Below are 25,255 nucleotides of genomic sequence, written 5' to 3'. Positions count from 1 at the left end.
AAAAGTGTCCACCGGCTGTGGCATTATCTCTCTGGCTAGTGGAGCCCGGTGCTGGTGTGAAAAATACGGGGAACCCCTACGTCTTTTGTCCCCCGTATTTTTTGCACCAGGACAGGACGCAGAGCCCGGTGCGGGTTGTTAAAATACGGGGGAACCCCTGTCATTTCCCCCCCCGTATTTTTACAACCAGGACCGGCTCAAAGAGCCTGAGGCTGGTTATGCTTAGGAGGGGGGACCCCACGCTTTTTTTTCCCGTGATTTTTTGAACACTTTTGTGCCGTCCATGAAGTCGAATCCAGGCTGCCCACTATTCGTCAATTGGTCCGTTTTTCGACAGCGGGACTGTCGAATCCGTTATTTATGGAATATGTCGAATTCGAGTCCCGGCGGGAGGGTTTTGACTGTCGAATTGTGTCGAATCAAAAAAACGGTCGAATTCCAGCTGGAATTCGACCACAATTGCATATACCTATTAGTTTGTAAACTATAGAAATAAAGGATTGCAAATGCATGATACGTAGCAGTGTTTACTTTTTTATTTTAAGAAACAGTAAGTTTTACTAATGTTTAGGACAAGGCCTACCTGAAGCCAGATTCCCCCAAGGAAGACAGGTACTCTAGGAAGATCTCTTCTGTCACCTCAGTGCTCCCAAGATCCACCACGGTGTCTGGGTCACCCAAAAGTGTGCCCCCCTAACACAAAAAAGGAAGCATCACTGATAATCAGAATATATGCACTTTAATAGTTTCCAAATGTAATTCATTTGTGCTTATTTAGAAGCGTTAAAAAAAATAAAAACAATAGCACAAATTAACCATCACGGACTATTGACCACAAATTTGATGATGTCAATACACAAACCATTTGCATTTAGGAACTCTCCAGTATATGTTGACAAGAATGTCTCTAAGCCACCATAACATTACAATATTCGTCTAGTGGAATACATTAATCATATGGAAAAATAAGAATTTACTTACCGATAATTCTATTTCTCGTAGTCCGTAGTGGATGCTGGGGACTCCGTCAGGACCATGGGGAATAGCGGCTCCGCAGGAGACAGGGCACAAAAGTAAAAGCTTTAGGATCAGGTGGTGTGCACTGGGTCCTCCCCCTATGACCCTCCTCCAAGCCTCAGTTAGGATACTGTGCCCGGACGAGCGTACACAATAAGGAAGGATTTTGAATCCCGGGTAAGACTCATACCAGCCACACCAATCACACTGTACAACCTGTGATCTGAACCCAGTTAACAGCATGATAACAGCGGAGCCTCTGAAAAGATGGCTCACAACAATAATAACCCGATTTTTGTAACAATAACTATGTACAAATATTGCAGACAATCCGCACTTGGGATGGGCGCCCAGCATCCACTACGGACTACGAGAAATAGAATTATCGGTAAGTAAATTCTTATTTTCTCTAACGTCCTAAGTGGATGCTGGGGACTCCGTCAGGACCATGGGGATTATACCAAAGCTCCCAAACGGGCGGGAGAGTGCGGATGACTCTGCAGCACCGAATGAGAGAACTCCAGGTCCTCCTCAGTCAGGGTGTGCCCCTGACCAAGTATCAGCTCGGCAAAGTTGTAAAGCCGAGACCCCTCGGGCAGCCGCCCAAGATGAGCCCACCTTCCTTGTGGAATGGGCATTTACATATTTTGGCTGTGGCAGGCCTGCCACAGAATGTGCAAGCTGAATTGTACTACACATCCAACTAGCAATCGTCTGCTTAGAAGCAAGAGCACCCAGTTTGTTGGGTACATACAGGATAACAGCAAGTCAGTTTTCCTGACTCCAGCCGTCCTGGAAACTATATTTTCAGGGCCCTGACAACATCTAGCAACTTGGAGTCCTCCAAGTCCCTAGTAGCCGCAGGTACCACAATAAGCTGGTTCAGGTGAAACACTGACACCACCTTAGGGAGAAACTGGGGATGAGTCCGCAGCTCTGCCCTGTCCGAATGGACAATCAGATATGGGCTTTTTTGAGACAAACGCCGCCAATTCTGACACTCGCCTGGCCGAGGCCAGGGCCAACAACATGGTCACTTTCCCTGTGAGATATTTCAAATCCACAGATTTGAGCGGTTTAAACCAATGTGATTTTAGGAATCCCAGAACTACGTTGAGATCCCACAGTGCCACTGGAGGCACAAAAGGGGGTTGTATATGCAGTACTCCCTTGACAAACTTCTGGACTTCAGGAACTGAAGCCAATTCTTTCTGGAAGAAAATCGACAGGGCCGAAATTTGAACCTTAATGGACCCCAATTTGAGGCCCATAGACACTCCTGTTTGCAGGAAATGCAGGAAACGACAGAGTTGAAATTTCTTCATGGGGCCTTCCTGGCCTCACACCACGCAACATATTTTCGCCACATGTGGTGATAATGTTGTGCGGTCACCTCCTTCCTGGCTTTGACCAGGGTAGGAATGACCTCTTCCGGAATGCCTTTTTCCCTTAGGATCCGGCGTTCAACCGCCATGCCGTCAAACGCAGCCGCGGTAAGTCTTGGAACAGACATGGTACTTGCTGAAGCAAGTCCCTTCTTAGCGGCAGAGGCCATGAGTCCTCTGTGAGTATCTCTTGAAGTTCCGGGTACCAAGTCCTTCTTGGCCAATCCGGAGCCACGAGTATAGTTCTTACTCCTCTACGTCTTATAATTCTCAATACCTTGGGTATGAGAAGCAGAGGAGGGAAGACATACACCGACTGGTACACCCACGGTGTTACCAGAAACGTCCACAGCTATTGCCTGAGGGTCTTTTGACCTGGCGCAATACTTGTCCAGTTTTTTGTTCAGGCGGGACGCAATCATGTCCACCTTTGGTCTTTTCCAACGGTTCACAATCATGTGGAAGACTTCCCGATGAAGTCCCCACTCTCCCGGGTGGAGGTTGTGCCTGCTGAGGAAGTCTGCTTCCCAGTTGTCCACTCCCGGAATGAACACTGCTGACAGTGCTATCACATGATTTTCCGCCCAGCGAAAAATCCTTGCAGTTTCTGCCATTGCCCTCCTGCTTCTTGTGCCGCCCTGTCTGTTTACGTGGGCGACTGCCGTGATGTTGTCCCACTGGATCAATACCGGCTGACCTTGAAGCAGAGGTCTTGCTAAGCTTAGAGCATTGTAAATTGCCCTTAGCTCCAGTATATTTATGTGGAGAAAAATCTCCAGACTTGATCACACTCCCTGGAAATTTTTTTTCCCTGTGTGACTGCTCCCCAGCCTCTCAGGCTGGCCTCCGTGGTCACCAGCATCCAATCCTGAATGCCGAATCTGCAGCCCTCTAGAAGATGAGCACTCTGTAACCACCACAGGAGAGACACCCTTGTCCTTGGAGATAGGGTTATCCGCTGATGCATCTGAAAATGCGATCCGGACCATTTGTCCAGCAGATCCCACTGAAAAGTTCTTGCGTGGAATCTGCCGAATGGAATCGCTTCGTAATAAGCCACCATTTTTCCCAGGACTCTTGTGCAATGATGCACTGACACTTTTCCTGGTTTTAGGAGGTTCCTGACTAGCTAGGATAACTCCCTGGCTTTCTCCTCCGGGAGAAACACCTTTTTCTGGACTGTGTCCAGAACCATCCCTAGGAACAGCAGACGTGTCGTCGGAAACGGCTGTGATTTTGGATATTTAGAATCCACCCGTGCTGTCGTAGAACTACTTGAGATAGTGCTACTCCGACTTCCAACTGTTCTCTGGACCTTGCCCTTATCAGGAGATCGTCCAAGTAAGGGATAATTAAGACGCCTTTTCTTTGAAGAAGAATCATCATTTTGGCCATTACTTTGGTAAAGACCCGGGGTGCCGTGGACAATCCAAACGGCAGCTTCTGAAACTGATAGTGACAGTTCCGTACCACGAACCTGAGGTACCCTTGGTGAGAAGGGCAATTTGGGACATGGAGGTAAGCATCCTTGATGTCCAGGGACACCATATAGTCCCCTTCTTCCTGGTTCGCTATCACTGCTCTGAGTGACTCCATCTTGATTTGAACCTTTGTATGTAAGTGTTCAAAGATTTCCCATTTAGAATAGGTCTCACCGAGCCGTCTGGCTTCAGTACCACAATATAGTGTGGAATAATACCCCTTTCCTTGTTGTAGGAGGGGTACTTTGATTATCACCTGCTGGGAATACAGCTTGTGAATTGTTTCCAATACTGCCTCCCTGTCGGAGGAAGACGTTGGTAAAGCAGACATCAGGAGCCTGCGAGGGGGAGACGTCTCGAATTTCCAGTCTGTACCCCTGGGATACTACTTGTAGGATCCAGGGGTCCACTTGCGAGTGAGCCCACTACGCGCTGAAACTCTTGAGACGACCCCCCACCGCACTTGAGTCCGCTTGTACGGCCCCAGCGTCATGCTGAGGACTTGGCAGAAGCTGTGGAGGGCTTCTGTTCCTGGGAATGGGCTGCCTGCTGCAGTCTTCTTCCCTTTCCTCTATCCCTGGGCAGATATGACTGGCCTTTTGCCCGCTTGCCCTTATGGGGACGAAAGGACTGAGGCTGAAAAGACGGTGTCTTTTTCTGCTGAGATGTGATTTGGGGTAAAAAAGGTGGATTTTCCAGCTGTTGCCGAGGCCACCAGGTCCGATGGACCGACCCCAAATAACTCCTCCCCTTTATACGGCAATACTTCCATGTGCCGTTTGGAATCTGCATCACCTGACCACTGTCGTGTCCATAAACATCTTCTGGCAGATATGGACATCGCACTTACTCTTGATGCCAGAGTGCAAATATCCCTCTGTGCATCTCGCATATATAGAAATGCATCCTTTAAATGCTCTATAGTCAATAAAATACTGTCCCTGTCAAGGGTATCAATATTTTCAGTCAGGGAATCCGACCAAGCCACCCCAGCGCTGCACATCCAGGCTGAGGCGATCGCTGGTCGCAGTATAACACCAGTATGTGTGTATATACCTTTTTAGGATATTTTCCAGCCTCTCAGCTGGCTCCTTGAGGGCGGCCCTATCTGGAGACGGTACCGCCACTTGTTTTGATAAGCGTGTGAGCGCCTTATCCACCCTAAATGGTGTTTCCCAACGCGCCCTAACTTCTGGCGGGAAAGGGTATACCGCCAATAATTTTCTATCGGGGGAAACCCACGCTCACACACTTCATTTAATTTATCTGATTCAGGAAAAACTACAGGTAGTTTTTTCACACCCCACATAATACCCTTCTTGTGGTACTTGTAGTATCAGAAATATGTAACACCTCCTTCATTGCCCTTAACATGTAACGTGTGGCCCTAAAGGAAAATACGTTTGTTTCTTCACCGTCGACACTGGAGTCAGTGTCCGTGTCTGTGTCTGTGTCGACCGACTGAGGTAAATGAGCGTTTTACAGCCCCTGACGGTGTTTGAGACGCCTGGACAGGTACTAATTTGTTTGCCGGCCGTCTCATGTCGTCCACCGACCTTGCAGCGTGTTGACATTATCACGTAATTCCTTAAATAAGCCATCCATTCCGGTGTCGACTCCCTAGAGAGTGACATCTCCATTTCAGGCAATTGCTCCGCCTCCTCACCAACATCGTCCTCATACATGTCGACACACACGTACCGACACACAGCACACACACAGGGAATGCTCTGATAGAGGACAGGACCCCACTAGCCCTTTGGGGAGACAGAGGGAGAGTTTGCCAGCACACACCAAAAACGCTATAATTATACAGGGACAACCTTTATATAAGTGTTTTTCCCTTATAGCATTTTAATATATATATACATATCGCCAAATAAGTGCCCCCCCTCTCTGTTTTAACCCTGTTTCTGTAGTGCAGTGCAGGGGAGAGCCTGGGAGCCTTCCCACCAGCATTTCTGTGAGGGAAAATGGCGCTGTGTGCTGAGGAGAATAGGCCCCGCCCCCTTTTCGGCGGGCTTCTTCTCCCGTTTTTCTGAGACCTGGCAGGGGTTAAATACATCCATATAGCCCCCAGGGGCTATATGTGATGTATTTTTAGCCAGAATAAGGTACTATCATTGCTGCCCAGGGCGCCCCCCCCAGCGCCCTGCACCCTCAGTGACCGCTGCTATGAAGTGTGCTGACAACAATGGCGCACAGCTGCAGTGCTGTGCGCTACCTTATGAAGACTGAAGAGTCTTCTGCCGCCGTTTCTGGACCTCTCACTTTTCGGCATCTGCAAGTGGGTCGGCGGCGCGGCTCCGGGACGAACCCCAGGGTGAGACCTGTGTTCCGACTCCCTCTGGAGCTAATGGTGTCCAGTAGCCTAAGAAGCCAATCCATCCTGCACGCAGGTGAGTTCACTTCTCTCCCCTAAGTCCCTCGTAGCAGTGAGCCTGTTGCCAGCAGGACTCACTGAAAATAAAAAACCTAACAAACTTTTACTCTAAGCAGCTCTTTAGGAGAGCCACCTAGATTGCACCCTTCTCGTTCGGGCACAAAAATCTAACTGAGGCTTGGAGGAGGGTCATAGGGGGAGGAGCCAGTGCACACCACCTGATCCTAAAGCTTTTACTTTTGTGCCCTGTCTCCTGCGGAGCCGCTATTCCCCATGGTCCTGACGGAGTCCCCAGCATCCACTTAGGACGTTAGAGAAATAAGATTTTACTTACCGGTAAATCTATTTCTCGTAGTCCGTAGTGGATGCTGGGGACTCCGTAAGGACCATGGGGAATAGACGGGCTCCGCAGGAGGCAGGGCACTTTAACAAAGAATTAGGAATACTGGTGTGCACTGGCTCCTCCCTCTATGCCCCTCCTCCAGACCTCAGTTAAGGAAACTGTGCCCGGAAGAGCTGACAGTACAAGGAAAGGATTTTGGAATCCAGGGTAAGACTCATACCAGCCACACCAATCACACCGTATAACTCGTGATAAACTTACCCAGTTAACAGTATGAACAACAACAGAGCATCAGACAAACCTGATGCAACCATAACATAACCCTTATTTAAGCAATAACTATATACAAGTATTGCAGAAGAAGTCCGCACTTGGGATGGGCGCCCAGCATCCACTACGGACTACGAGAAATAGATTTACCGGTAAGTAAAATCTTATTTTCTCTAACGTCCTAGTGGATGCTGGGGACTCCGTAAGGACCATGGGGATTATACCAAAGCTCCCAAACGGGCGGGAGAGTGCAGATGACTCTGCAGCACCGAATGAGCAAACACAAGGTCCTCCTCAGCCAGGGTATCAAACTTGTAGAATTTTGCAAAGGTGTTTGAACCCGACCAAGTAGCTGCTCGGCAAAGCTGTAATGCAGAGACCCCTCGGGCAGCCGCCCAAGAAGAGCCCACCTTCCTTGTGGAATGGGCTTTTACTAATTTTGGATGCGGCAATCCAGCCGCAGAATGAGCCTGCTGAATCGTGTTACAGATCCAGCGAGCAATAGTCTGCTTTGAAGCAGGAGCACCCAGCTTGTTGGATGCATACAGGATAAACAGCGAGTCAGTTTTCCTAACTCCAGCCGTTTTGGCTACATAAATCTTCAAAGCCCTGACCACATCTAGTAACTTGGAATCCTCCAAGTCACGAGTAGCCGCAGGCACCACAATAGGTTGGTTCAAATGAAAAGATGACACCACCTTTGGCAGAAATTGCGGACGAGTCCGTAATTCTGCACTGTCCATATGGAAAACCAGATAGGGGCTTTTACATGACAAAGCCGCCAATTCTGACACACGCCTAGCCGAAGCTAAGGCCAATAGCATGACCACTTTCCACGTGAGATATTTTAACTCCACGGTCTTAAGTTGCTCAAACCAGTGAGATTTCAGGAAACTCAACACCACGTTAAGATCCCAAGGTGGCACAAAAGGGGGCTGAATATGCAGCACTCCCTTTATAACGTCTGAACTTCAGGAAGAGAAACCAGTTCCTATTGAAAGAAATTGGATAGGGCCGAAATCTGGACCTTAATGGACCCTAATTTTAAGCCCATAGTCACTCCCGACTGTAGGAAGTGAAGAAAACGGCCCAGCTGGAATTCCTCCGTAGGGGCCTTCCTGGCCTCACACCAAGCAACATATTTTCGCCATATACGGTGATAATGTTTTGCTGTCACGTCTTTCCTAGCCTATATCAGCGTAGGAATAACCTCATCCGGAATGCCTCTTTCCGCTAGGATCCGGCGCTCAACCGCCATGCCGTCAAACGCAGCCGCGGTAAGTCTTGGAACAGACAAGGTCCCTGCTGCAACAGATCCTGCCTTAGAGGCAGAGGCCATGGGTCCTCTGTGAGCATTTCTTGCAGCTCTGGATACCAAGTCCTTCTTGGCCAATCCGGAACAATGAGTATTGTTCTCACTCCTCTTTTTCTTATGATTCTCAGCACCTTGGGTATGAGAGGAAGAGGAGGAAACACATAAACCGACTGGAACATCCACGGTGTCACCAGTGCGTCTACAGCTATCGCCTGAGGGTCTCTTGACCTGGCGCAATACCTCTGTAGCTTTTTGTTGAGTCGGGATGCCATCATATCCACCTGTGGCAGTTCCTACCGACCTACAATCTGCGCGAAGACTTCTTGATGAAGTCCCCACTCTCCCGGGTGGAGGTCGTGCCTGCTGAGGAAGTCTGCTTCCCAGTTGTCCACTCCCGGAATGAACACTGTTGACAGTGCTCGTACGTGATTCTCCGCCCATCGAAGAATTCTGGTGGCTTCCGCCATCGCCACCCTGCTCCTTGTGCCGCCTTGGCGGTTTACATGAGCCACTGCGGTGATGTTGTGATTGAATCAGCACCGTTTGGTTGCGAAGCAGGGTCTCCGCTTGACTTAGGGCATTGTATATGGCCCTTAGTTCCAGGATATTGATGTGAAGGCAAGTCTCCTGACTTGACCACAGCCCTTGGAAACTTCTTCCCTGAGTGACTGCCCCCCACCCGCGGAGGCTTGCATCCGTGGTCACCAGGACCCAGTCCTGAATGCCGAACCTGCGGCCCTCGAGAAGGTGAGTACTCTGCAGCCACCACAGAAGAGACACCCTGGCCCTGGGGGATAGGGTGATCAGCCGATGCATCTGTAGATGCGATCCGGACCATTTGTCCAACAGATCCCATTGAAAAGGTCCTCGCATGGAACCTGCCGAAGGGAATGGCCTCGTATGACGCCACCATCTTTCCCAGGACTCTCGTGCAGTGATGCACCGACACCTGTTTTGGTTTTAAGAGGTCACTGACCAGTGTTATGAGTTCCTGAGCCTTCTCCGTCTGGAGAAAAACCTTCTTCTGGTCTGCGTCCAGAATCATGCCCAGGAAGGGCAGACGTGTCGTAGGAATCAGCTGCGACTTTGGAATATTCAGAATCCAGCTGTGCTGTTGTAACACTTCCTGAGAGCGTGCTACACTAATCAGCAACTGTTCTCTGGCCCTCACCTTTATGAGGAGATCGTCCAAGTATGGGATAATTGTGACTCCCTGCTTTCGCAGGAGCACCATCATTACCTTGGTAAATACTCTCGGTGCCGTGGACAGACCACACGGCAACGTCTGGAATTGGTAATGACAATCCTGTACCACAAATCTGAGGTACTCCTGATGAGGTGGATAAACGGGTACATGAAGGTAAGCATCCTTTATGTCCAGAGACACCATAAAATCCCCCCCCCCTTGCGATGACCGCTCTGAGCGATTCCATCTTGAACTTGAACTTTTCAAGTATATATTCAGCGATTTTAAATTCAATATGGGTCTGACCGAACCATCTGGTTTTGGGACTACAACATGGTCGAATAATAACCCCCTCCTTGTTGAAGGAGGGTAACCTTGATCACCACCTGTTGATACAATTTGTGAATTGCAGTTAACCCTGTTTCCCTCTCGGGGGGAAGCCGGCAGGGCAGTCAGTGAGGAGGCATCTTCTCAAAGTCCAGCTTGTATCCCTGAGACACAATATCTATTGCCCAGGGATCTAACAGGGAGAGAACCCACTTGTGGCTGAACTTACGAAAGCGTGCCCCCACCGGGCCTAGCTCCGCCTGTGGTGCCCCAGCGACATGCGGTGGATTTTCAAAGAGGCCGGGGAGGACTTCTGTTTCTGGGAACTAGCTGTGTTGTGCAGCTTGTTTTCTCTGCCCCCGCCTCTGGCAAGAAAGGACGCACCTCAGACTTTCTTGTTTCTTTGTTCGAAAGGCTGCATTTGATAATGACGTGCTTTCCTAGGCTGTGTAGGAATATAAGGCAAAATATCAGAATTACCAGCTATAGCTGTGAAGAACCTTTCTCCACACAATCCTCAGCCTTCCATATGCCACTTAAGTTGGCATCATCTGTCCATTGCATATTCTACAGGATACGTCAAGCAGAAATCAACATAGCTTTGCCTCTGGGACCCAGTATACTCATGTCTCTTTGGGCATGTTTTATAACATATCTCTTAAGACAGCATCATATATATATACAGGTTGAGTCTCCCTTATCCAAAATGCTTGGGACCAGAGGTATTTTGGATATGGGATTTTTCCGTATTTTGGAATAATTGCATATTATAATGAGATATCATGGTGATGGAACCTAAATCTAAGCACAGAATGCATTTATGTTACATATACACCTTATACACACAGCCTGAAGGTAATTTTAGCCAATATTTTTTATAATTTTGTGCATTAAACAAAGTGTGTGTACATTCACACAATTCATTTATGTTTCATATACACCTTATACACACAACCTGAAGGTCATTTAATACAATATTTTTAATAACTTTGTGTATTAAACAAAGTTTGTGTACATTAAGCCATCAAAAAACAAAGGTTTCACAATCTCACTCTCGCTCAAAAAAGTCCGTATTTCGGAATATTCCGTACTTCGGAATATTTGGATATAGGATACTCAACCTGTATATATATTATATATAGAAAATACAATAAAGAAGGCACTCAGAGACTGTTCAAATGAAGAAAATTTTTCAATGTATTGGAAAACAAGCTAATAACGTTTTCGAGGCCAAAGCCCCGTCCTCAGGCCAATACACACATCTACAGCCTGAGGACGGGGCTTTGGCCTCGAAAACGTTATTAGCTTGTTTTCCAATACATTGAAAAATTTTCTTCATTTGAACAGTCTCTGAGTGCCTTCTTTATTGTATTTTCTATTGGACATCTTTTGGAGTGGCACCGGAGCAGCTGATCATTATAATTGAGTGCCGGTAGATTGGGGATCATATATATATATATATATATATATATATATATATATATATATATATATATATATATATATATATATATATATATATATATATATATATATATATACATACTAGGGTCTCGATTTCTGCTGATAAGGTACCTGTCTACGCAACTACAGCGCTATAAACCCATGCCGACCCAATCGCCGGTCTGAAATATGCACGCTATCTGCAGGATCCCTGAGAATAGCTAGGGCTACCTTTTGGGCAAACGTGACACCCTAGGGGAAGATTCCCATCACAACCTGGCCCTAGTGGGGAAAGGATACTGCCTGAGAATTCTTTGTGGGAAGCTGCAGTCTCTTGTCTGGAGATTCCCGCTCTTTTTCCTCATGAGAGGAGGGAAATTTACCTCAGCTTTCTTCCCCTTAAAATGTGTACCCTTGTGTCAGGGACAGATGAGTCATCAGTGATATGCAAATCATCTTTATTACAATAATCATATATTGAATACTTTTCTGCCATTTTGGCTGTAACTTTGCATTATCATAGTCGACACTGGAGTCAAACTCCGTGTCGATATCAGTGTCCATTATTTTGGATAGTGAGCATTGTGAGACTCTTAAGGTCTCTGCGCCATAGGGACAGACATGGGTAGATTTCCTGTCTGTTCTCTAATCTTTTGTGCAATAAATTCACCTTAGCACTTACACATATCCAAACAGGTGTCGGCGTTGTCGACGGAGACACCCTCTCACACACATATTAGCTCCATTTCCTCCTTAGGGGAGCCTTTTACCTCAGACATGTAGACACACACGTACCGACACACCACACACACCGGGGATGCTCTATTTGAAGACAGTTCCCCCACAAGGCCCTTTGGAGAGACAGAGAGAGAGTATGCCAGTACACACCCCAGCGCTATATGACCCAGGAATCACACAGTAACGTAGTGTTAACCCAGTAGCTGATGGATATATTGTTTTTACGCCAAATTTATGTGCCCCTCCTCTCTTTTCACCCTCTTCTATCGTGCTTCTGCAGGGGAGAGCATGGGGAGCTTCATCTCAGCGGAGCTGTGGAGAGAAAATGGCGCTGGTGAGTGCTGAGGAAGAAGCCCCGCCCCCTCAGCGGCAGGCTTCTGTCCCGCGATTTTGTGCAAAATAATGGCGGGGGCTCATGCATATATACAATGCCCAACTGTATATATGCCCACTTTGCCAAGAGGTCTCTAATTGCTGCCCAGGGTGCCCCCCCCCCTGCGCCCTGTACCCTACAGTGACCGGAGTGTGTGGGTGTAATGTGGGAGCAATGGCACACAGCTGCAGTGCTGTGCGCTACCTCATATGAAGACTGGAGTCTTCTGCCGCCACTTTCGAAGTCTTCTTGCTTCTCACGCCGGCTTCTGGCTCTGTGAGGGGGACGGCGGCGCGGCTCCGGGATCGGACGACCAAGGGTGCGTTCCTGTGTTCGATCCCTCTGGAGCTAATGGTGTCCAGTAGCCTAAGAAGCATGACCTATCCGCAGTTAGTAGGTCTGCTTCTCTCCCCTCAGTCCCACGTAGCAGAGAGTCTGTTGCCAGCAGATCTCTCTGAAAATAAAAAATCCTAACAAAATACTTTCTTATTAGCAAGCTCAGGAGAGCTCACTAAAGTGCACCCAGCTCTGTCCGGGCACAGATTCTAACTGAGGTCTGGAGGAGGGGCATAGAGGGAGGAGCCAGTGCACACCAGTATTCCTAATTCTTTCTTAAAGTGCCCTGTCTCCTGCGGAGCCCCTCTATTCCCCATGGTCCTTACGGAGTCCCCAGCATCCACTAGGACGTTAGAGAAATATTGTTTAGAAAATAAATTGAGTGCAGTACAGAGCTAGAATCCCATGGACAATAAAAACCAATAGTTACGAGGAGAACCAAAATTACTTAATAAGCTTTTTTTCCCCCTCTGATAATTTGAAATATGGCAATAAAACAAGACTGAATTAACTAACAGACAGACAAAGAAGTAAAAGGTCCCCCTACTGGCAAGCTTATAAGATATTAATGTGCAATAAAGGGCCAAAGTCAATTAGCCCTGGTTGATTAACGCAGGCTAATTGATATGCTGTGGGGTCATTCCATGCCAGTTCACCCAGACATGACACCCACCGACTTAGATTTTCATGAAACTTTGTACACTTGATACTACAACAGAGCTACTAAACCATGTTACATTTTTCTGTTCTAGGCCTCATAGTTTTTGAGCTATAGGGAGTCAAAGTTATGAAAAATTGCTAGGAAATGCCACTCCTGATGCTCCGTTTTTTTTTGTGTGAGGTGTATCTGGAAAAAAATAAATTAATAAATAATATCACATCTCAGTGCCTAATCCACGAATCACTTTGAAATTTTGACCCATCGTCAATTGAAATATGGAGATACTAGAAAAAAATGTTTTAGCAATCTTACTTTAACTATGAGAGTTCATTATACAGTACATTCCTTTATGTCACACTTAATTTTTTTTGGTGCAAAAAAAAGTGGGTTCAATTAGCATTATCAACCTAAGGCGGATGATTTGTTAGTTCAGTTTTTTTGTTTAAATTGAATCCTAAAATATACTTTAAAAGGCTATGAAAGAAAAATAATGGGATTTTGATTGCCTGTATGAGTATTTTAATGTTTAATTATAATCCTCACTTTAAAAATGAAAATGACTATTTGGTATAATCTTGCCCGCCAGGGGAGTATTTTCATTTGTATATTTCTATGTGTATGTGCAGATTTCCAATTACACATAGGGGAGTATTTAATTAGCTGCGATTTTTGTACAAAAAAATGATTTTACTGCAAACTGTGAAAGACCCCTGTCAATTAGCCGCAATAATTTGTCATTGATAATTTAACCGTGAATTTCACTTCACCTACAGGCCGATTTTTGCATTTTCACTGCAATAATTTTTGCCCAAATCCTGTTTTCGGGATTTTGAAATTGAATAGGTGCAAATTTAAAAATCTCGAAAACAGGATTTGCGTGAAAATTCTTACAGTGAAAATGGGGAAATCAGCATGTACCTCAAAAAATGCCAAATTAACATAGGATAACAGTATAGAAGTGTATTAGAGGTCATATTAAATAGATTTGGGGTATTAAATTGCGTCAAATGGCTGTTACATGCATTTTTTTTAAAATGGAAAAAAAATGATAAAAGCAATTTCTTTCCAGCAAAATAAGTGCTCTGATTAAATTAGGGGTACATAAAAATGGGTATAAGTATATATTTGGGTCATTTTAGGAGACTTTAAAAAAAAAAAAAAAAAGTGGAAAAAGACTGACTACTCCCACCTGCAAGTCTTTCCCACTCATAAAGCACCCAGTAGCGGATCTTGCCACGGGCAAGCAGGACTTTTGGCTGGGGTGCCGCCTTCCGCAGGGCGCCATCCAGAGGGCGCCGCACCAGGGCAAGATCCGCTGCTGCTGTGTGCCCCCCGCTGCCCCCCTGCTGCCGCTGGCCGCTGCCCCCCGCTGCCGCTGTGAAGTACGCATCTAGTTTCCCTTCGTGGAGAGGTCCTTTACTGTGCGGTGCGCGATGACGTCATCGCGCACCGCACATCATTTCAGTCTGTACAGGGGGCGTAAATGACCACGACCCCCATTGCCGCCCGGGGCGCACAGAGCGCCAGAACCGGCCCTGAAAGCACCCCAATGTACCGGTCACATTCTTTGAACCCCAAATTCAGTCTCTTTGCACTTTTTCACCCCAAAAATTACATTATTGTCCCGTTAAAAATAATTCAAGGTGCCTAACATAATCATTAGGAGGGAGGGGACGGGGGGGTACCAGGGCTTCTGAACCAAATCCTGACATTTTTACCTTTATTTTCCCCAACTTTGCACATGCTCAGAATGAGTGAAGTGAAATTCATGGTTAAATTGTCTGATTACAAAATAAAGCGCTGCATACCGGAAATTAATTAATGCTAATTTAATAACACATTAAAAGTGATCAATTACAACACATAAACATATTGCATTCACATAAACCCATTTATAATAAAATTATTAAAATTAATTTAATTAACCTATAAATGAATCTAGATCAAAACCTATCAATGATGCATCACTGGTATATTAGCTATCTAATAACTGCTTGACTTTCGCTGGGGGGCCCCCTGATCTCCGTTAATCGATCACAGTTATATCCTTTTAAGCCATTAATTGCCAAGATGTTAGTTTCCAGATGACCAATTAGTGAGTTAGTATAGCAAGTGTAGTTAGTAAAACCAGCAATGTCCATTCACTGATATTAGTATGACAGTTTAGTCCTCCAAGGTTAACATGGACATATAACCATAGTATTAATCAGCTCTATTGCAAATCACATAAGCTGTCCTGGGCACTGGTTGCCGAGTGGGCTTTGATAGTCAGGGAATCTCACCGACCAGCTGATTGTCTGCTCCGGCAAAGTTTCTGCTGTCGACTCCTCCCTTCGACCGTGCCTCACCTCAGACCCGCTCGAATATACGTGTCCCAGAAATCAACGTGGCTCAGTCCGGTTGTTAACCTCCTCGTTCTCAACGCGTTTCTCCGCCTTTGAATTCAGCGGCTTCCTCAGGAGAATTATTACTGACGGGGAGTCACAGTAATAATTCTCCTGAGGAAGCCGCTGAATTCAAAGGCGGAGAAACGCGTTGAGAACGAGGAGGTTAACAACCGGACTGAGCCACGTTGATTTCTGGGACACGTATATTCGAGCGGGTCTGAGGTGAGGCACGGTCGAAGGGAGGAGTCGACAGCAGAAACTTTGCCGGAGCAGACAATCAGCTGGTCGGTGAGATTCCCTGACTATCAAAGCCCACTCGGCAACCAGTGCCCAGGACAGCTTATGTGATTTGCAATAGAGCTGATTAATACTATGGTTATATGTCCATGTTAACCTTGGAGGACTAAACTGTCATACTAATATCAGTGAATGGACATTGCTGGTTTTACTAACTACACTTGCTATACTAACTCACTAATTGGTCATCTGGAAACTAACATCTTGGCAATTAATGGCTTAAAAGGATATAACTGTGATCGATTAACGGAGATCAGGGGGCCCCCCAGCGAAAGTCAAGCAGTTATTAGATAGCTAATATACCAGTGATGCATCATTGATAGGTTTTGATCTAGATTCATTTATAGGTTAATTAAATTAATTTTAATAATTTTATTATAAATGGGTTTATGTGAATGCAATATGTTTATGTGTTGTAATTGATCACTTTTAATGTGTTATTAAATTAGCATTAATTAATTTCCGGTATGCAGCGCTTTATTTTGTAATCAGGTTGTTTTTCTCAATTTTTGGGAGAATCAGTGATCTCCCATATAGAGCTGCAGCATATTGGGATATTTTTTCCTATTTGGAGGGATTCCTTAGCTCAGTCGGCGCCGAGGCTCTATATATATGTGTGGGTGTTTACTATATACACATACATATATATTATATTCTTTCTTTTTAACCATGGTTAAATTGTCGATGATAAATTATTGCGGCTAATCGTCTTTCACGATTTGCAGTAAAATCAGTTTTTCGTGCAAATAAACGGTTATCGCACCTAACTGAATACTCCCCTATGTGTAATTGGAAATTTGCACATACACATAGAAAAATACAAATGAAAATACTCCCCTGGCGGGCAAAATTATACCCAATAGTAATTTTCATTTTTAAAGTGAGAATTATAATTAAACATTAAAATACTCATACAGGCAATCAAAATCCCATTATTTTTCTTTCGCCTTTTAAAGTATATTTTAAGATTCAAATTAAACAAAAAAGGAACATGAGAACTCATCTGGCTTAGGTTGATAATTCTAATTGAACCCACTTTTAATTTTTGCACCAAAAAAAAAATCATTAAGTATGACATAAAGGAATGTATAATGAACTCTCGGAGTTAAGCAAGATTGCTAAAACATTTTTTTTTCCAGAATCTCCATATTTCAATTGACAAAGGGTCAAAATTTCAAAGTGATACGTGGACCAGATACACCACAGAAAAAAATGGAGCATCAAGAGTGGCATTTCCCAGCAATTTTTCAAAACTTTGACCCACAATATCTCAAAAACTATGAGGCCAAGAGCAGAAAAAATTGACATGGGTTAGTAGATCTGTGGTAGTATCAAGTGTACAAAGTATCATGAAAATCCGAGTCGGTGAGTGTCATGCCTGGGTGAACTGGCATGGAATGACCCAGTGGCTATTAAATTATAGCCTAAGATCAGCCCTCAATTAACGCAGATTTCTGTTCGAGCCTGAGGAGGCTCCAACAGAAATCAAAGTTAACTGCCCAGATCGCAGGTGCTGCAAAACTGTTAACCCATGGCACCGGTGAACTTATCCCAGATTCTATGGGTTAACGCCTGGTAGCAGGTGATTTATTGTGCGAGGAAAAAGGGGCTGTAATTAAATAGTCAAGGGAGTTAAATCCCAAGGCAACCACTTTTCCCAGCACAGTAAATTACCACATGTAATTGAATCCGGCCCTAAATTTTCCAATACAGACAAGTAGCTGTGTTGCCAATAGCTACCAATCAGACTCTGTTCAACACTATTTAAATGCAGCAGAGAATGGATAGCTAAAATTTGACTGACTGCTATGGGCAACACCACGACTTTACATTTTCAGAAGCTTTATTAAATCTACACCTAGATATTTATGGCACTGCCTGGGGTTTGCCTCCTCTTCAGTGCCCCCCTTTCCCTCCTTTTTTCCCTCCTCTTAATCCATCTCCCTAATCTGTCTGTTTTTGTAAACAGCACTAAATTTTATTATATAGATTACCTTTTTCCTTTTCATTCCCAAAATTGTACTATTGGTGACATCCTTGCTTTTTCTCCTCTACAGTGTTTTTCTGGCATTTTTCCTTTCTTCTATACTGTTATGTATTTTTGGTTGTGGATAAAATTGCAAAGTTGTTATTGGGCGATTTGTTTTCATCATGAGGTGGTATGTGATGAGTAAGTGTGGAATAACAAAAGTGTTTGGAGACTGCAGATGGATGTTATGCAGGGACTCTGTAGTAAACACCACTGAAACTGGTGCCAGGGGTCAGAATTCAGGCCAACTGTACTAAACGAACAACATAATTCTAATCACTCTTCAGCTTCATCTATACATAGGAACATAGGCATTATCCAGAGTTGTTAGCAAACAAAAAAAGTTAGCAATTAGGCAAAACCAAGTTGCACTGGAGGTGGGGCAGATGTAACGGTGCAGAGAGAGAGTTAGATTTGGGTTGGTTATTTTGTTTCTTTGCAGGGTAAATACTGGCTGCTTTATTTTTACACTGCAATTTAAATTTTAAACACACCCCACCCAAATCGAAATCTCTCCGTACATGTTACATCTGCCACACCTGCAGTGAAACATGGTTTTGCCCATGAGTGTGCTTTTTTGGTTTGCTAACAACTCTAAATAACCCCCATAATACTTTGCATTAGACCATATAGTGTTCCTACTATTGGTTCACACAGATTCCAATGGGGATAATGCAAGTACTCTGTGGGGTGAAATGATCCAGTCACATGGCAATGTTGATTTGGAGTGGGGGGAGGTGGGGTTTGGGGGTGTATGTCAAAGCCAGATTAACAACAGGGCGGCTGGGGCGGTCACCCAGGGGCCCTTTCACATAGCTATTTCTCCAATGGACACTGTGGCATATGTGAATTGGGGTTTCTGTCTGGCATAATGTGCGCTGAAGGCACTAAACTGTATTTAACACATTTGTGACGCCTGAAGTTATTTGATGTCTAGCTATATGAAGTCCCCCAAAGATTGTAATCCAACCCTGTTGGGTGGGGTCAGAAGGCTGTTTGATTAGGAGACTAACTGTATTTATAGGACTGTTTAGAGGTGTGGTAGGCAAGGCGGTTTAAGTGGCAGATTCAGTTGAGTTTTGCTATTCAATTAGGGGACTGACAATGGGACGCGCACTGCATATTTTTTTTTCTCACACCTCCACAGCAAATTTGATTATACAGAAAATCCTTAATTTTAGGAAAAATCACCAACACTTGCTCTGGCACCCTGGCAAGAACCCCCTTGAAGACTAATTAAGCAATTGGAGGTTTCCAATTAGCTAAATTAGGCTGTAATTACTGACCTGACCCAGCATCAGAAGCTGGGCCTTCTGCAGCAGCGGTATGTAGTGTGTGTGTGTATATATATATATATATATATATATATATATATATATATATATATGTATGAATGTGTGTCTGTGACCCCCGGTGTAAGTGTAACCCCCCCCCCCGCCCTGGATGCTGGGAGAACTACATATCCTAGCAGCACCACCTGTAGCCTCCCAGCAGTCCCCCCTCCTCAGTCAGAAGATGGAGGGAGACCACCGGACAGGTATCTTTTATTTTTTATTTTTGTTATACGCAACAGGGTTTTGAGCGCTGAAAACTCCACAACCATTTTTTTTTTTTTTTTAAATTGGATACCGTGGTTATAGGGACCGTCCAAATTGGGTGTGAGGTAAGCTAGGTTTTTTTTTACCTCACACCCAATTGAATTCCCCGCAAAGAGTGTGATTCAGGAAGTCTTGTTGAATGAGTGAGGTAATTCCATAGAATGGATGTATTCAAAATAAAGTTCAGTAAATGGTATATTTTAAATAGGTGTGGTGAATGTTCGACATTCACAATGTCTTCATGTTCATGATGCCGAAATTGACCATGTAAACATCTAAGTTACGTAGACATGGTTGAAATGCCGACACAGTCTGTTTACTGTAATTCTGCCCCTAATCCTAATGGAAATGCTAACATCTTGATCAGAGATATACTGACGGAGGGGACAGGAAATGTGCATTCACTGACCTCAACTGATATATTCTCAAAAATGAAGTTAAAGCAGCATTTGTGATTTATTTTTTATTTTTAGTAAGACTTCCTTATCAAAGATAGCCCAACACAAATGAGCATACAGGCTACAAATAGTTTATTTTATATGCTTTAGAATTGCTGATATTCTACAGACTTCATTACATTGGCATACTGTAAAATGACATTTCTGTTACACTCTTAGTTATTAAAGGGTTGCACAAATCTGAGGAAGCCATCCCATAGCAACACCGGAGACACTGGCAATCATGTTCTTACCGGCACACAGCTAGTGATGCCCCCTCCGCCATAGAAGAATTCCTCTTCAAAGACAACGATGGAAGTGTGCCTGGGCAACAAAGCACATAATGGTTAACGGCAACTGGTGAGATTGAGCTACAGTCACATGACCTTTAGCTAGGACACATGACAATCACACATTTTTGGACAGAATTATTAATGTTTCACGGGCATTAATGTTATGTATTAAATATCAGATACCAAAAAATATACTTGGAAGAAAAAGACATCATAGCCATCCAAAACAACATTGTAGATGTATGGAAAAATAGAAAACATTAATTCTTCTACAAACAATTAACAATTATGTGAATTTAACAAAAACACACCATTGTCGGAGTGATTGTAAAATGAAGACTTCGGAAACTCTTTGCTCTCCAAATGTTCTATAACTACAAGAATCAGCAAAACATTGCTGCCTCTTTAGTTCTGATGTTCTATTGTGTTTCACCCTCTTTTCTAAAGTAATTGCTTGACATAGCCAGGCAGGTATTCCACTATATTCTATGGCAGACCACATTTGTGTAACAGTAAAATAAATATATTGATAATTTAAAAAAAAAGTGGACATCTTAAAATCACACACACTAATAAAAAAAGACATACTTACATTTTTTTTGGGGTTATTCAATTAGCGCTGAAACCGAAAGAAATTTACAGGGATTGACATTTTTGCAGTGAAAAAAAATAAATTTTCGTGGGTATGCACACTCCCAAGATTCACCCTATTCATATGTAAATTCGCGAAAACGGGATTGTGCGAAAATTGGTGAAAAATGAAAAGTCCAAATAATATTCACATACAGGATGCGCAATGAATGAACCCGGCAGCCTAGTTGATACACAAATAGGGACAAACATCAATCCCTGGATATATACAATGCGGACAACAAGTGGAACAGAAACAGGCGCCTTAGTTCATGAATGTTCACATATTCAAATAGTCTTATGTTTCAAAAAGCCTTCACAGGCATAAAAAGAAACAATTTATTCCATATAAACAGAATTAAAAAGACATATACACAACATGTAAATACATGTGTTAAAAATCCCCAGAGTGTTTAAGGGAACAAGAGTGACTTGAAGATCTAAGTGCATGGAATACCTCACCCAGAAATGGTGGTGCGGTGGGCTTAGCTAAATATAAGCAAGTGTAGGTCCCGGGCTGTGGAGCCTGGCACCACCGCACAGAGATTTTCCTCAGCACACAGTCACTCGTCTTATCGATAATCACAGCTGATCATCCTGGTCTTCAACGCGTTTCGGTCACTGCATAGACCTTTTTCAAGAAGCGGATCCACAGCCCGGGACCCACACTTGCTTATACTTAGCTAAGCCCACCGCACCACCATTGCTGGGTGAGGTATTCCATGCCCTAAGATCTTCAAGTCACTTGTTTTCTTAAACACTCTGGGGATTTTTAATACATGTATTTACATGTTGTGCATATGTCTTTTTAATTCTGTTTATAGGTGTGAGCTGGTATGAACAATAAATCCTTTCCTCGAAATGTCCGTCTCCCTGGGCACAGTTCCTATAACTGGAGTCTGGAGGAGGGGCATAGAGGGAGGAGCCAGTTCACATCCTTTCAAAGTCTTAAAGTGCCCATGTCTCCTGCGGATCCAGTCTATACCCCATGGTTCTATGGTGACCCCAGCATCCTCTACGGACTAAGAGAAAAGGATTTACCGGTAGGTATTAAAATCCTATTTTCTCATACGTCCTAGAGGATGCTGGGGTCACCATCGAACCATGGGGTTATACCAAAGGTTAAGGTCTTCATCGGCCAAGGTGTCAAACTTGTAGAACTTTGCAAATGTTTTTGACCCCGACCAAGTAGCTGCTCGGCAAAGTTGCAATGCCAAGACCCCCTGGGGCAGCCGCCCAGGACGAGCCCACCTTTCTAGTAGAATAGGCCTTCACCGATTCCGGTAACGGCAATTCAGCCGTGGACTAAGCATGTTGAATCGTATTACATATCCAGCGTGCAATGGCCTGCTTGGAAGCAGGACACCCAACCTTGTTGGGAGCATACAGGACAAACAGAGCCTCTGTTTTCCTAATCTGAGCCGTTCTGGCCCGCATCCACACCAGCTTGTAGAAAATGGAGAAAATGTCCTAGCCAAAACTCTTCCGTAGGAGCCCCCTTGGATTCACACCAAGAAACATATTTTCTCCAAATACGGTGGTAATGTTTAGACGTTACCCCTTTTCTGGCCTGAATAAGTGTGGGAATGACTTCACTGGGAATACCCCTACGGGCTAGGATTTTGCGCTCAACTGCCATGCCGTCAAACGTAGCCGCGGTAAGTCCTGATACACGCACGGCCCCTGCTGTAACAGGTCCTCGCGCAGAGGAAGAGGCCAGGGATCTCCTATGAGTAATTCCTGAAGATCTGGATACCAAGCCCTCCTTGGCCAGTCTGGGACAATGAGGATCGCCCGAATCTTTGTTCTTCATATGATCTTTAGAACTTTTGGAATGAGAGGAAGTGGAGGGAATACATACACCGAATGAAACTCCCACGGTGTCACCAGTGCATCCACTGCAATTGCTTGAGGGTCCCTTGACCTGGAACAATATCTCTGAAGCTTCTTGTTTAGACGAGATGCCATCATGTCTACTTGAGGAACTCCCCAACGACTTGTCACCTCTGCGAAGACTTCTTGGTGGAGGCCCCACTCTCCTGGATGGAGATCGTGTCTGCTGAGGTAGTCTGCTTACCAGTTGTCCACTCCTGGTATGAAGATCGCTGACAGAGCGCTTGTATGCTTTTCCGCCCAGCGGAAAATCCTTGTGGCTTCTGCCATCGCCGCTCTGCCCCGACGGTTTACTGCTGTTACATTGTCCGACTGGATCAGTACGGGCAGATCTCGAAGATGTTCCGCTTGCAGAAGGCCGTTGTAAATGGCCCTTAACTCCAGAACGTTTATGTGGAGACAAGTCTCCTGACTTAACCATCTTCCTTGGAAGTTTTCTCCCAGCGTGACTGCCCCCTAGCCTCGGAGGCTTGCATCCGTGGTCACCAAGATCCAGTCCTGGATCCCGAACCCCTCTAGGAGGTGAGAGATGTGCAGCCACCACAGGAGTGCGACCCTGTTCCTGGAAGACAGGATTATCCTTCGGTGCATGTGTAGGTGGGACCCGGACCACTTGTCCAACAGGTCCCACTGGAACACTCTGGCATGGAACCTGCCAAATTGAATGGCCTCGTAGGCCGCAACCATCTTCCCCAGCAACCGAATGCATTGATGGATTGACACTCTTGCTGGTTTCAGAATTTGTTTGACCAGACTCTGAAGTTCCAGAGCCTATTCCACTGGAAGAAAGACTCTCTGTAGTTCTGTGTCCAATATCATTCCCAAAAAGGACAACCGTGTCGTCGGAATCAACTGTGATTTTGGCAAGTTCAGGAGCCAACCATGTTGCTGAAGGGAGAGTGCAACGTTTTGCACCAACTGGTCCCTGAATCTCGCCTTTATCAGGAGATCATCCAAGTATGGGATAATCGTGACTCCTTGCTTGCGAAGGAGAACCATCATCTCCACCATCACTTTGGTAAAAATCCTCGGAGCCGTGGACAGACCAAACGGCAACGTCTGAAACTGGTAATGACAATCCTGAATTGCAAATCTCAGGTAAGCCTGATGCGGAGGATAAATGGGAACATGCAAGTAGGCATCTTTTATGTCCACCGACACCATAAAATCACCTGCCTCCAGACTGGAGATCACTGCTCGGAGAGACTCCATTATGAATTTGAATTTCTTTAGGTAGAAATTTAGGAATTTCAGGTTTAGGATTGGTCTGACCGAGCCGTCCGGCTTCGGGACCACAAACAGGCTTAAAATAAGAATTTACTCACCGGTAATTCTATTTCTCGTAGTCCGTAGTGGATGCTGGGAACTCCGTAAGGACCATGGGGAATAGCGGGCTCCGAAGGAGGCTGGGCACTCTAGAAAGATCTTAGACTACCTGGTGTGCACTGGCTCCTCCCACTATGACCCTCCTCCAAGCCTCAGTTAGGTACTGTGCCCGGACGAGCGTACACAATAAGGAAGGATTTTGAATCCCGGGTAAGACTCATACCAGCCACACCAATCACACCGTACAACTCGTGATATGAAACACAGTTAACAGTATGAAACAATAGAGCCTCTCAACAGATGGCTCAACAATAACCCGATTTAGTTAACCATAACTATGTACAAGTATTGCAGATAAACCGCACTTGGGATGGGCGCCCAGCATCCACTACGGACTACGAGAAATAGAATTACCGGTGAGTAAATTCTTATTTTCTCTAACGTCCTAGTGGATGCTGGGAACTCCGTAAGGACCATGGGGATTATACCAAAGCTCCCAAACGGGCGGGAGAGTGCGGATGACTCTGCAGCACTGAATGAGAGAACTCCAGGTCCTCCTCAGCCAGGGTATCAAATTTGTAGAATTTTTGCAAACGTGTTTGCCCCTGACCAAGTAGCTGCTCGGCAAAATTGTAAAGCCGAGACCTCTCGGGCAGCCGCCCAAGATGAGCCCACCTTCCTTGTGGAATGGGCATTGACAGATTTTGGCTGTGGCAGGCCTGCCACAGTATGTGCAAGCTGAATTGTACTACAAATCCAACGAGCAATAGTCTGCTTAGAAGCAGGAGCACCCAGCTTGTTAGGTGCATATAGGATAAACAGCGAGTCAGATTTTCTGACTCTAGCCGTTCTGGAAACATATATTTTCAGTGCCCTGACAACGTCTAGCAACTTGGAGTCCTCCAAGTCCCTAGTAGCCTAGGCACCACAATAGGCTGGTTCAGGTGAAACGCTGACACCACCTTTGGGAGAAACTGGGGACGAGTCCTCAATTCTGCCCTATCCATATGGAAAATCAAATAAGGGCTTTTACAAGACAAAGCCGCCAACTTTGATACTCGCCTGGCAGAAGCCAAGGCCAATAACATAACCACCTTCCACGTGAGA

General features: G+C 45.1%; 1 protein-coding gene across 1 annotated transcript in view; it reads right to left on the bottom strand.

The window, feature by feature from the left end:
- DESI1 (desumoylating isopeptidase 1) overlaps nucleotides 1-25,255 on the bottom strand; it is a 104,641-nt gene that overhangs the window by 47,768 nt on the left and 31,618 nt on the right. The window contains exons 3-4 of the mRNA XM_063940460.1: nucleotides 20,261-20,330; nucleotides 584-693 (exon numbers count right to left, since the gene is read on the bottom strand). Coding sequence (XP_063796530.1) covers nucleotides 584-693; nucleotides 20,261-20,330 — 180 coding nt within the window. The remainder of the gene's footprint in view (nucleotides 1-583; nucleotides 694-20,260; nucleotides 20,331-25,255) is intronic.

The sequence above is a fragment of the Pseudophryne corroboree genome, chromosome 9, assembly GCF_028390025.1.
Source record: "Pseudophryne corroboree isolate aPseCor3 chromosome 9, aPseCor3.hap2, whole genome shotgun sequence".
In the NCBI taxonomy this organism is placed as follows: Eukaryota; Metazoa; Chordata; class Amphibia; order Anura; family Myobatrachidae; genus Pseudophryne; species Pseudophryne corroboree.
Note: the sequence above shows the minus strand (reverse complement) of the source record. Positions and strands in the feature narration are given on the sequence as shown.